This window comes from Silene latifolia, chromosome 9 (assembly GCF_048544455.1).
Source record: "Silene latifolia isolate original U9 population chromosome 9, ASM4854445v1, whole genome shotgun sequence".
Taxonomy (NCBI): Eukaryota; Viridiplantae; Streptophyta; class Magnoliopsida; order Caryophyllales; family Caryophyllaceae; genus Silene; species Silene latifolia.
In genome coordinates, this window is record NC_133534.1 from 178,203,136 (window position 1) to 178,217,030 (window position 13,895).

General features: G+C 36.0%; 1 protein-coding gene across 1 annotated transcript; it reads right to left on the reverse strand.

Annotated features, from left to right (window-relative positions):
* Positions 1-424: 424 nt before the first annotated feature.
* On the reverse strand, positions 425-1,114 carry LOC141601937 (secreted RxLR effector protein 161-like). The gene has a single exon (XM_074422244.1). It carries the CDS (start codon positions 1,112-1,114, stop codon positions 425-427), a length of 690 nt encoding a protein of 229 aa, XP_074278345.1.
* Positions 1,115-13,895: the final 12,781 nt, after the last annotated feature.

Sequence of the window (13,895 nt, forward strand, 5' to 3'; positions counted from 1 at the left end):
TAGGGAGTGGTTGCTGTTAATGGGGAGAGAATTATGGACAGTTTTAGTCCATAGTTTGACTGCCAGAATAAATGGGCCACATAATTAGGCTTTCATTAACTGAATTAAAATTAAAATTAATATTATTTACTTAATATAAATAAAAATCTAACATTCTCCCTCTTGGCCCATTTAAGTAAGAGAAACTTCATATACGAATCATAGCGACGAATTCTCTAGGGCGAGAATTAATCTTCCATGTATTACGATACACTTAGTCTCTCACCACTCACACTTAACTTAATCAATAAACCATATGTTTACTCTAGGTCAAAACATAATGATATTTCTCAATAAAAATAAATAACCAAAGTATGTACGTACATAATCCGAAATGAGAAAATATCTAACTAAATGAAAAATTTCAATACAATAAATAAATGTATCACATTATGGAACCAAGTCCCATATTCACTACATGACCCTTGAAACCTTTAGGTGGCATGCCTTTAGTCAAGGGATCAGCAATCATTAATTCAGTGCTAATGTGTTCTATGATCACTTTCTTTTCCTGAACACGCTCTTTTATGGCCAAATACTTAATGTCGATCTGTTTACTTCGACTTCCACTTCTATTATTCTTAGCAATAAATACCGCAGCTGAATTATCACAATACATTCGAATTGGCCGGGTAATAGAGTCAACGACTCTTAGCCCAGATATGAAACGTTTCAGCCATACATAATGTGAGGTAGCCTCAAAACAAGAAACGAACTCGGCCTCCATAGTACAAGTGGTTGTCAATGTCTGCTTAGTACTCCTCCAGGATACAACTCCGTCAGTTAGCAAAAACACATATCCTGATGTGGATTTTCGTGAATCAATGCAGCCAGCAAAGTCTGAGTCGGAGTACCCCACCACTTTAAGACTATTAGCCCGTCTATACATAATAAGCATGTAATCTTTAGTACCCTGAAGGTACCTCAACACTTTCATTGCAGCCTTCCAGTGATCGGTGCCTGGGTTATTCTGATATCTGCCTAATACTCCAACAACATATGCAATGTCAGGTCTGGTACAGACTTGAGCATAAATAATGCTACCAACAACTGAAGCATATGGAACATTTTTCATTTGTTCCCTTTCAAAATCATTTTGGGACACTGGTCTAAACTGAATCGGTCACCCTTCACAATAGGTGCTACACTTGGTGAACAATCTTTCATTCTGAATTTTTCAAGCACTTTGTTGATATAGGCCTCCTGAGATAGGCCTAAAATGCCTCGGGATCTATCTCTATGGATATTAATGCCAATGACATAAGATGCCTCGCCCATATCTTTCATATCAAAGTTATTTAAAAGAAATTGTTTCACCTAATATAAAAACCCCTTATCATTGGTTGCTAGCAAAATGTCATCCACGTATAACACAAGGAAACAAATCTTACTCCCACTAACCTTAAGGTATATACATTGGTCAATGATATTTTCTTCAAAACCGAATGAAGAAATTACTTCATGGAACTTCTTATACCATTGACGGGAGGCTTGTTTCAAACCGTATATGGATTTATTTAGCTTACAAACCAAATGCTCACCGCCCATCTTTTATGGAGAATCCTTCAGGTTGTTTTATGTAAACCTCTTCCTCTAAATTGCCATTGAGAAATGCCCTTTTTACATCCATCTGATGTAGCTCGAAGACAAAATGAGCTACTAATGCCATGACCGCTCGAAGAGAATCTTTCTTTGATACAGGAGAGAATGTCTCCGTGTAGTCGATACCTTCCCTTTGAGTGAACCCTTTAGCAACGAGTCTTGCATTATGTCTCTCGATGTTCCCAAGTGAGTCTTTTTCAGTCTTAAAGTCTCACTTACATCCAATGGTTTTTACACCATCACGCAACTCGACGAGATCTCAATTTCGATTAGACGCCATAGAGTTAATCTCATATTTCATAGCATCCATCCATAAGTTTGAATCTGTAGAACTTAGGCTTGTGAAAATGACATAGGATCATTATCAGCTCCAACATTACAATCCGATTCTTTTAGATATACTTCATAGTCATCAGGAATAGCCGATCTCATTTCTCAAATAGCTCTTCTTAATGGAATTTGTTCAACCTCACGGTGAACTTCTTCCTCATTTTGATCCACCCTATTTTGATCGCCATTTTGTGGAATTTTTGTATTTGGTTGTTGAACCTGCGGTCGAACTTCAGGACCTTGAACAATAACCAACCTGTCACTTAAAACAGAGGGTGAAGCTTCATGTTGATCCTTTTTAGGTTAAAACTTCTATAGTACTCCCTCTGATTAAGTCAGTCTCTAGAAATTTTGCATTTCTAGATTCCACAATCTTGGTACGATGAGACGGACAATAGAACCTATAGCCTTTGGACTTTTCGGCATATCCAATGAAATGCCCACTAATAGTCATTGGGTCTAGTTTCTTTTCCTGTGGGTTGTAAATTCTCACCTCAAATGGACATCGCCAAACGCGTATATGTTGCAAACTCGGATTCCAACCTTTGAATAACTTAAAAGGCGTCTTTGAGACGGCCTTGGAAGGAACCCGATTTAATATATACGCAGCCGTCTTTAGTGCATCAACCCACAAAAATAAAGGAAGTTTAATATTACTTCTCATACTACGCACCATTCGAATTAATGTCCTATTCCTTCTTTCTGCTACACCATTCTGATCCGGAGAACCGGGCATAGTGTATTGGGCAACAATCCTATGCTCTTGAAGGAATTTAGCAAAAGGACCAGGTGCTTGTCCATCCTCAGTATATCTACCATAGTACTCACCACCTCTATCTGGTCTCACAATTTTAATGTGCTTACCACATTGTTTCTCTACTTTAGCCTTAAACAATTTAAAGGCATCAAAAGCTTCGTCTTTGGAACGAAGTAAGTAGATGTACATATATCGTGAATAATCGTTTATAAAGGTAATAAAGTATTTCAGATCATTAGCGTTCATGTCCGGACAACAAATATCCATATGTATGATTTCTAACAGGTCACAACTCCTCTTAGCACCTATCTTAGATTTGTTAGTTTGCTTTCTCTTAATGCAACTAACACAAGTATCAAAATCGGTAAAGTTTAAAGTACCAAGTACCCCTTCCTTTACCAATCTGTTAACCCTCTCAATGGAGATGTGTCCCAATCTCCGGTGCCATAACATAGAGGACTCCTCATTCATAATACATCTTTTTAAACCAGTATTAACATGCATAGTGTTTTGAGTGGTATCATTTTGTAAATAAAGACTATATAAATTATCAGACAAAATACCATAACCAGTAACTTTAGAATTACTGCAAATACTGAAACCACAATTCGAAAAAATAAAGGTAAATCCAAACGGTACAAGCCTTGAAACTGAAATTAAATTCCGAGCAAAATTCGGAACATAAAATGTCTTATCCAAGACCAAAACAACACCACTACTCAATACTAAACTTCATGTCCCTAAGGCCTCCACGTTCGAGCCTATCTGGTTTCCTGAATAGATAGAGCTTTCACTTGCCACTGGTTACCGCAGGTTGTCATACCCTGCAAGGTATTCGAAACATGGATTGTAGTACCAGAGTCAATCCACCAAGTATTATGAATAACATTAACCATATTAGATTCATAACAAACAAACGCATGAAAATTACCTTTCTTTTTAAGCCAAGCCTTGAACTTTATGCAGTCTTTCTTCATATATCCCTTCTTTTTACAGAAGAAACATGAAGACTCCTTCTGTTGGAGCTTGTGTCCTCCACAGTTAGTGTGATAACGTATATAAATCTCTTATAGGTTCACAAGGGTATACTTAGTATTTTATCAGTTGATTAACGTTTACTTAATAACGGTTGGCTTGCTAGAAGTTTGACGTTATTATCATACTGATGGTGGTGATCAACTGGTCCCTAAAAGTCACACCTTAAGGATGTGTTTGAGAGATGTGATTATGGAAATATAATCACATTGATGCCTTATATGACTAAAAGGTTAGTCCATGTATTTGACTAAACAGTTAGTCAATGTGATGATGAGACGATTATTTAATTCAATTATATAATATTAGCTGAGACGAATTAATTGTAAATTCGTAAATTGAATATAAACAGTTATATTTAATTATTTTATATAATGTTAGCTTAAACGAATTAAGATGTTAATTCGTAATTAAACATAAACGGTTATATTTAATAAGCAAATTATAAATATGCGATATTTATAGTTAAAGTATATATTATACGAGATTGTCATAATAAATTATATTATTACAGACCGGTATTAATAAATCGACTACAAGCTGTTGTGTGTGGACTTATTAAATACGTGACGAAATAAATGACAATTGAGAAAATATACGCATTTTATACAATACAAAATGAACCGAAAATAAGGAGATTTCTCTCCTTATTTGGAGTCACTCGGTCAAACAAGAAAAACAAGAAAAAAATATCTTCCCTTAATCTCTCCTATTTCGGTTATAATAGGTGAGTAGGAGATCATTTTTCTAACCTAATTTTTGACCTAATTCTCTCATCACAAAACTAAAAACCCTAAAAATAATTATCAATTTTGGGGATCTCATTCTAGCGAATTGAGGGGCATTTCTCATAGCATCTTGGGTGCAACAATTAGGAGAATATCAATTAGATATTTGTTCTTAGGACATATTTGCTAGGACTAAAGGTTAATTCTTAATCTCCATTCTTTTTGTTTATGTAAATTCGTTTATGACTAGTTTTTCATATTTATAATTTCGTTATAATCCGAAATTTTATAGAGGAAGTATACCGATATTTCCCACAAGTGGTATCAGAGCATAGGCCACAAAATTATTTTATATGATTTTCATAAATGAATTAGAACAAAAAAAGGGGTTTCGAAAAAAATTTTGAAAAATTTTTCTGCCGAGAACTTTTTTTTTCAGCCGAGTTTTTTTTTCTGTTTTGTTTCCATTTAGATTCATTCATATTATTGTTTTAATAGGTTAAGATGATAATATGATAAATTTGTAGATGTTTTGATTTAATAAGAATTAAATTAAAATAAAAATGGAAATCATTTTGATTGTTGATGATTTGTTTTTGCTATATAGTTTTTGCATACAAGTTAATTTAATCATGTTCAAATCAATTGTGATGAATCAAATATGCGGATAATCGATTTAATCATAATTTGGATATTCATTTTAAGAGGTTAAATTGGATTATCTAGTTTGAATCTATTTTTGAATTAAAAGATCATATTTATGCCAATCTTGTTCTTGTAGCAACATTAAACAATTTGTTCATCAAAATGTTTTTTTTTTCGATAAGAAAAAAAATAGGCTGTTTTCGTTTTTTTTTTAAAAAAAATTCAGTCGTGAGCTATAAAGAAAAAAAAAACTGTTTTAATTTTTTTGCAATTGCCGTGAGCTGAAAAAAAAGGGGCTGTTTTTTTTCATTTTTGGCAAAGGCCGAGAAAAGAAAAAAAAAACTATTGTGATATAATTTTTGGCAAAGGCCTGAGAGATATAATTTTTTTTTTTTTTGTTTTGGCCAATTATTATTATACATTAAATTTATAATGTATGATTATTTGTTGTGAAAAGGTTCACAAATTTGAGATACCCAAATTATTTTAAAGAGGTTTAAAATAATGTTAGATTAATTCATATTATAGGTTAATGTGAATTAAGATTGAAATTATTGTGAGTAATTGAGGAATTGTCACATTATTTGATCATTTAAATAGGTGGTTTGGATAAATTACTCTACATAATTAAGGAATTATGTCTTGAATGTTTAATTTATAGTTGATGCATTTTTATTTAGTTGAATGTTTTGTTGAATGGTTTATTTACGTATTTTTGTAATCGGTTGTAATTTGTAATACCTAGTGTGGCCTTAGTTAATTATGTTTTCGTAATGATGGGAACATAATTTTTATGTAATTTTGAGATCTCGTATCTCCGTTTGGTTTTCTTTAAGTATTATGGTTTTGAAATTAGAATGTAAATAGGTCATTTTGTAATTTATTAATTGTAATTTTTGAGAAGACTAAAGATGGAGATTGGATTGCTCACTCCCGCTACGTGGACCAAGATGGAACATCAAGACAAGCTTCTCGGGTCTTAGGAAGGATTCCAAAGTTGTATTTATGTTCATTTTGGTAGATAGGCCACACTAGGACTTTGTTTTTGTTTTACGTTTTTCCATTCTTATTGCTTTTCTTCACATGATAGTTAATGCATCATATTCCGCCTAAACCAAATCACCTACTAATATGCATGAAAATTGACTCATATAGATTGTATGTTAGTTTTCATAGACATACAAATGTCACACAATTTTAAGCCATCATCTTAGTTTATTCATTCTCACATGCTAGATATTAGTTCACTTAAAATGAATTAAAATAAAGTTGATGGGATCTTCCTCTAAAACTGAAATTGAGACTAGTCTTTATAGGCCAAACAGCTATGAATCCCTTCTTCGTCGGTAGGCATATAGGACCTTACTCTCCATATGACCCCTTCTACGTTGGGTAAGTAGTTTGTGTTGACTTAGTTTACCTCAACATTATAATCCGAAGAGTTTCTCGTGATTATGATGGACTATAGATAGAATTTACAGAAATTTAACGACCAAGAATTCTAAAAGTAGAATTAGCCAAAAGGTTGGCTTATCAATTTACAGATAATTGAGTCTTGGGATCATTTATATAATTCTTGAGGGAGGTCAATTGTATAAATGCTTGAGTCTTCGCGTTATAACAATATTGCATTAGACTTAAATCATAACGATGAGTATGCTTATTATATTTTTCTTCTTTTCGTTGTGTAGAATACGTTTTATTTTGATAATACTGCTTACAACAAATGGCTGGAAATAATGATATCCCTATGCCAAGTGCCACACTTGGACGCGAGTCTTGGCTAAAAGTTTTCATGGACCATATGAATCAGTTCACACGACTGAAGAATGACGGGTCCAACTTTATGGACTGGGAGGCATCATTACGGAATGCTGCCATTGATGACGGTAAGCTCAAGTACTTAACTGAGCCAGTACCGCCAAACCCAGGCCCCAATGCAGGAGCTAACGAGTCAATTGCTTATAGTGACTTCGTTATGGAAGCGGGCGCGATAAAGAACGTACTTATTTTTGCAATGGAAACCAATTTGCACAGACGCTTCATTGCCTAAGGTGCAAACAAGATTTTCACCACCGTCACTAATGAGTTCTCAAAAGCACCGAGAATCGTTATTTATGAGCATACCTGTCGCTTCCTTGATGCGAAACTCCAGAAGGGCCAACCGGTTAGCCCACACATTCTTAACATGATTGAGAATGTCGAGAAACTGGAGGCACTTGATTGCAAAATCAGTGAGAGCATAGTCATTGACCGTATGCTTCATTCACTTCATGATGGTTTTGCCCTCTTCAGGGCAAATTACTACATGAATGACATGAAGAAAAGTCCTCATAAGCTACACTCACTTCTCGTACAGACCGAGAAGGATATAAAATTAATTGGGAGTATGAAGCAAGATGTTCTCATGATTTCCAACAAGAATAAGGGTAAGGGCAAAGTTCACGGCGACCTAACTGTAGGAAAGCCAAAGTTTAAAAAGTTAGGAAACGGTAAGAGTGGGCCTGGTGAGACTAGTGGCTCACAAGGCAAGGCAAAGAGCAAGGGCGGTGACATTGAGGGCCACCATTGTCACAAGACTGGACATTGGAGGAGGAACTGTCCCGTGTACCGTGAGGACATAAAAGCAGGCCGCGTCACTCCTGTTGGTGTGTCATCCTATATTCATATGATTGAGATTAACCATGCAAGTTTCGGAACTTGGGTACTTGATACTGGTTGTGGTTCTCATCTATGTAATCATTTGCAGGGCCTAAAAAACATCACACCTCTCGCAAAGGGTGATGTGAACCTGCGAGTCGGGATTGGAGCTAGAGTTGCTGCAGTCTCAAAGAGAACATACGTAATCCAACTCCCAAGTGGTTTTGAGTTATATTTATATAACTGTTACTATGTACCCAGTTTATCTAAGAACATTATTTCTGTTTCCGTACTTGATAAAGACGGTTTTTCATTTTCAATAAAGGATAATAGCTGTATTTTCTCTTTTAATGAAATGGTTTATGGCAAAGCAGTTTCCATGAATGGAATTTACATCTTAGATCAAACCACAGATATATTACATGTGAATAATAAGAAATTAAAGGTTGGTGACAAAGATCAAACTTATCTATGGCATTGTCGAATGGGACACATAAATGAAAAACGTGTAAAGAAACTCATCGAGAATGAGACTATTCCCGCATTCGATTTTTCTACATTTGGCACGTGTGAATCATGTCTTATCGGCAAAATGACTCGAATTTCCTTCAAAGGTGTTGGAATACGCGCTAGTGACCTATTAGGACTCATACATACTGATGTATGTGGACCTATGTCAATTACCGTAAGAGACGGCTATAGATATTTTATCACTTTCACGGACGATTTAAGTTGATATGGATATGTCTACTTAATGAAGCATAAAAGTGGGTCCTTTGAAAAATTCAAGGAATACCAGAACAAGGTTGAGAACCAACTGGGAAGAAAGGTTAAAGCACTCCGTTCAGATCGGGGTGGTGAATATCTTTCAAATGAGTTTGATCAACACTTTAAAGACTGTGGAATCGTTTTACAGTTAACTCAACCTGGAACACCTCAATTAAATGGTGTGTCCGAACGGAGAAATCGAACACTACTTGATATGGTTCGATCCATGATGAGTCACACGGTAGTACCTGATTCATTATGGGGTTTTGCTCTTTTGTCACCGCTTCTTATACTTAACAAGTCCGTCTAAAGTCATTGACAAGACTCCATATGAAATGTGGAAGGGAACGGTCCCTAACTTGTCCTTTATTCGGGTTTGGGGCTGCGAGGCTTATGTCAAGTGGAGACACGAGGATAAGCTTGGCCCGCGATCGGTCAAGACATACTTTATTGGTTATCCAAAAGGAATGTTTGATCATTACTTCAATTCGCCTACCGAACATCGAGTTTTTGTTGCGGCTAGTGCAAAGTTCTTAGAGAAAGAATTTCTCGAGAACAAGTCAAGTAATAGAACCTTCGAGCTGTCGGAGATTCAAGAACCAACAACCGAGGAACAGATGGAGGAAGTTGTTCCTTCAACTAATGATACGGTTAACATTCCTCAGGAACCTAGGAGGTCGGGTAGAGTCTCTAATCCTCCAGACAGATACATTGGTATAGTCGAGGAAAATGATGTTTTGCTCCTAGAGAGTAATGAACCCGTTACCTATAAAGGTGCCATGACCTTTTTCGACTCTAAGCTATGGCTTGAAGCCATGCAATCCGAAATGGACTCCATGTATGAGAATAACGTATGGGATCTTATTGATTTACCTAACAAGGTAAAACCTCTTCAGTGCAAATGACTTAACAAAATAAAGCATTCTGTAGACGGGCAAACATATACCTATAAGGCACGACTAGTGGCAAAAGGTTTCACTCAAGTGCACGGATTGCATTATGATGAAATTTTTGCACCCGTAGTTGTGCTGCGTTCCATTCGGATAATCTTAGCGATTGCCGCTTTTCATGACTATGAAATTTGGCAAATGGATGTGAAAACCGCCTTCTTAAACGGTTATTTGGAGGAGGAGTTGTACATGGTACAACCCGAAGGTTTCATAGATCCTGAAAATCCTAAGAAAGTGTGCAAGCTTAAGCGTTCCATTTATGGACTTAAGCAAGCTTCTCGGAGTTGGAATCATCGTTTCGACCAGGTGATAAAAGAGTATGGTTTCACTCGATCGGTCGAGGAACCATGCTTATATATCAAGTCGAGTGGGAGCAAGATTGTTTTCCTGATATTATATGTCGATGACATACTCTTGATTGGGAATGACATTGCTCTCTTTTCTTCGGTAAAAGGATGGTTGAAGAACCATTTCCAGATGAAAGATCTGGGTGAGGCACAACGCATATTGGGAATCCATATCTATTGAGATAGATCACGACGGATGTTATCACTGAGTCAGGAGTCTTATTTAGATAAGATTCTTGAAAGGTTCAACATGACCAACTCCAAGAAGGGGAACCTTCCAATGACGTCTGGGATGCATTTGAGCAAGTCTCAGTCACCCACGACACCTGAAGGGATTGAGCGCATGAGTCATGTTTCTTATGCATCAGCCATAGCATCAATCATGTATGCCATGATATGCACACGTCCAGACGTGGCATATGCATTGAGTATGACGAGTCGGTACCAAAATAATCCAGGTGAAACACATTGGATAGCTGTTAAAAACATCCTTAAGTACCTACGGAGGACTAAGGATTGGGCATTGACTTATGGAGGAGATACTAAGCTCTGCGCAATCGGTTACGCAGATTCTAGCTTCCAAACGGATCGAGATGATTCAAAATATCAGTCCGGGTTCGTCTTTACTCTTAATGGTGATGCGGTCAGCTGGAAAAGTTCCAAATAGGAAGTTGTAGCAGATTCTACTACTGAATCCGAGAACTATGCCGCTTCGGAAGCATCAAAGGAAGCTATATGGATGCGTCAATTTTTACAAGGACTAACCACAGTTCCTAGTTCGAATGACCCGATCACCATCTATTGTGACAATAGAGGTGCCATCTTCCAGGCTAAGGAGCTTAAGTATAGCAATAAGTCTAGACATGTACATCGGAAGGCTCACCTGATCCGTGATTACGTGGAGCAAGAGGAGATAGTGATTGACAAGTTTGCTTCGGATGACAACATCACGGACCCTCTTACTAAACCATTGAGATATGATAAGCATGAAGGGCACGTTATTTCCATGGGAATTAAACGTATTCCTGAGTTGTAGTAGTTGATTATGGATTCGATACATTATCTTTTTGATATATTATTTATAACTTCATCGTATTATTTCATATTTTGTTTTTCATGTGGATTGTACGACAACATTGAACGCCACAAAGTGAACTGAATTACATTATATTTGTTTTGGTCCATAATCGCCTACATGAGCTGATAACTCTGGCTATTATTTTGTGAAGTTGATTGATGATGGGTTCAACGAGCCATAAGTCAAACAGTTGGCTGATCGATCACAGATACGAGTTATAACGATACCTCGTAGGACAAATTGTGACAACGTAATGGAGTCCTAAATGTTTAAAAACATTCGGTGCTAGGTCGTGGATTGGACGTCCATTGTGTTCCTAGAGTCGATTCTTTTGACTATCGACTGTCTCTTGAGATTAAGGCAGTTTTTGGGTGACTTTGGTTTCTTTCTCATAGTCGACCGTAACAGAGGCTAAGCGATTTTCACCGGGTCATTTCATACTGTGCTTATATCTGCAGGATTCGAGTTGAAGAAAATATCCAACCTTTATCAGGTTTAGTTATTTCTCAGGGCCACTCGAGGAGTTGTAACTGAAATGCATGACCATGCTCGAATGATGATTAATTTATCAGTTAAGTTACTCTCTAGTCGGGAAAACCACTCTTGATATTGATCACTTGTAAAATACGACCTTTGTGAATACGGAATTTGCAAATTGTTTTGCATTGAGTGGGAGAAATTTTAGGATATGAGAATCGGTTATCGCACATACACTTGTGAGGACAAGTGGGAGATTGTTGGAGCTTGTGTCCTCCACAGTTAGTGTGATAACGTATATAAATGTCTTATAGGTTCACAAGGGTATACTTAGTATTTTATCAGTTGATTAACGTTTACTTAATAACGGTTGACTTGCTAGAAGTTTGACGTTATTATCATACTGATGGCGGTGATCAACTGGTCCCTAAAAGCCACACCTAAAGGATGTGTTTGAGAGATGTGATTATGGAAATATAATCACATTGATGCCTTATATAACTAAAAGGTTAGTCCATGTATTTGACTAAACAGTTAGTCAATGTGATGATGAGACGATTATTTAATTCAATTAAATAATATTAGCTGAGACGAATTAATTGTAAATTCGTAAATTGAATATAAACAGTTATATTTAATTATTGTATATAATGTTAGCTTAAACGAATTAAGATGTTAATTCGTAATTAAACATAAACGGTTATATTTAATAAGCAAATTATAAATATGCGATATTTATAGTTAAAGTATACTCCCTCCTATTCGGGGTTTTCTTCCCCTTTGATGTGGGCACAAGATTTTAGAAGATGATTAAAGAATGAATAAAGAAAGATGGTGGGGTTTGTGGATTGGAGAGAGGAATGAATAATTAGGAATTAAATAAGGAATTGTGAGTTAGGTGGGGTTTGGTGATAGGAGAGAGGGATGAATAAAATAAGAGTAAAAGTTGGGTGGGGTTTGGTAATAGGAGAGAGGGATGAATAAAATAAGAGTAAAAGTTTCCAAAATAAGAAAGAGGAAGAAAACCTGAATAATCCGTTTTAGGAAATAGGGAAAAAAATAGTGAATAGGAGGGAGTATATTATACGAGATTGTCATAATAAATTATTACAGACCGGTATTAATAAATCGACTACAAGCTGTTGTGTGTGGACTTATTAAATACGTGACGAAATAAATGACAATTGAGAAAATATACGCATTTCATACATTACAAAATGAACCGAAAATAAGGAGATTTCTCTCCTTATTTGGAGTCACTCGGTCAAACTAGAAAAACAAGAAAAAAATATCTTCCCTTAATCTCTCCTATTTCGGTTATAATAGGTGAGTAGGAGATCATTTTTCTAACCTAATTTTTGACCTAATTCTCTCATCACAAAACTAAAAACCCTAAAAATAATTATCAATTTTGGGGATCTCATTCTAGCAAATTGAGGGGCATTTCTCATAGCATCTTGGGTGCAACAATTAGGAGAATATCAATTCGATATTTGTTCTTAAGCCATATTTGCTAGGACTAAAGGTTAATTCTTAATCTCCATTTTTTTTGTTTATGTAAATTCGTTTATGACTAGTTTTTCATATTTATAATTTCGTTATAATCCGAAATTTTACAGAGGAAGTATAGCGATATTTCACACACCTTCTTAATGGTCGGCTCAACAAATATCTTACCCTTTCCCTTATCCTTATGGTGACCCTTCTTAAGACTAGATGATTCTTTATTAGTACTAATAGTTAGGTTCACCTTTTCGCTCTCCTCCAACAACAACCTCCCCTCCTCTGGAACACACATGGTCATTAATTCATTAAGAGACCATTTATCCTTATGTGTATTGTAAGAGATCTTAAAGGGGACATATTGTGCTGGGAGAGAACACAAAATGAAATGTACCAGGAAAGAGTCAGACATAATAACTTCCAATACCTTAAGTTGGGCTGCAATATCCCTCGTGCGCATGATGAAATAACGCACTCCTTTAGTGGCATTGAGCTTCAAGGAAGTAAATTTCATTATTAAGGTGCTCGCCAAAGCCTTATCAGAAGTTTCGAACTGCTCATCTCTTGCTTTAAGAAGGTCTCGAACTTTAGTATGCTGCTCGACGGAACCTCGGATACTAGCACATAATATTGTCTTTATGAACATCGTGCAAATATAGTTTGATTTCTCCCACTTTTCACGATGGTCTACTTCATCTGGTGTGCTAGTTTCCTTTACCTGAGCCGGTTCATCGTGTTGTATAGCATAATCGAAATGCGTGAATCCTAAATGCAATAGAACTCTTTCCTTCCACACCTTAGAATTATCACCAGTTAATTCAGGAACGTCTATTTTGATATGAAAGGAACTTCCAGGTAAACTTGCTTCAAATTTTAAATATACATGCTTAGTAACAAAAAAATTGAGACTTAACTTTATCACAACTTATCAATGTAAATTATGCTCATATGAATCTAGTGACATAAACTTGCCTGTGAGCTAAAGTCTACTCAAAT

Excerpts from the sequence above, each read along its gene's own strand:
- LOC141601937 (XM_074422244.1), bottom strand. The coding sequence starts at position 1,114 with ATGAAAAATGTTCCATATGCTTCAGTTGTTGGTAGCATTATTTATGCT.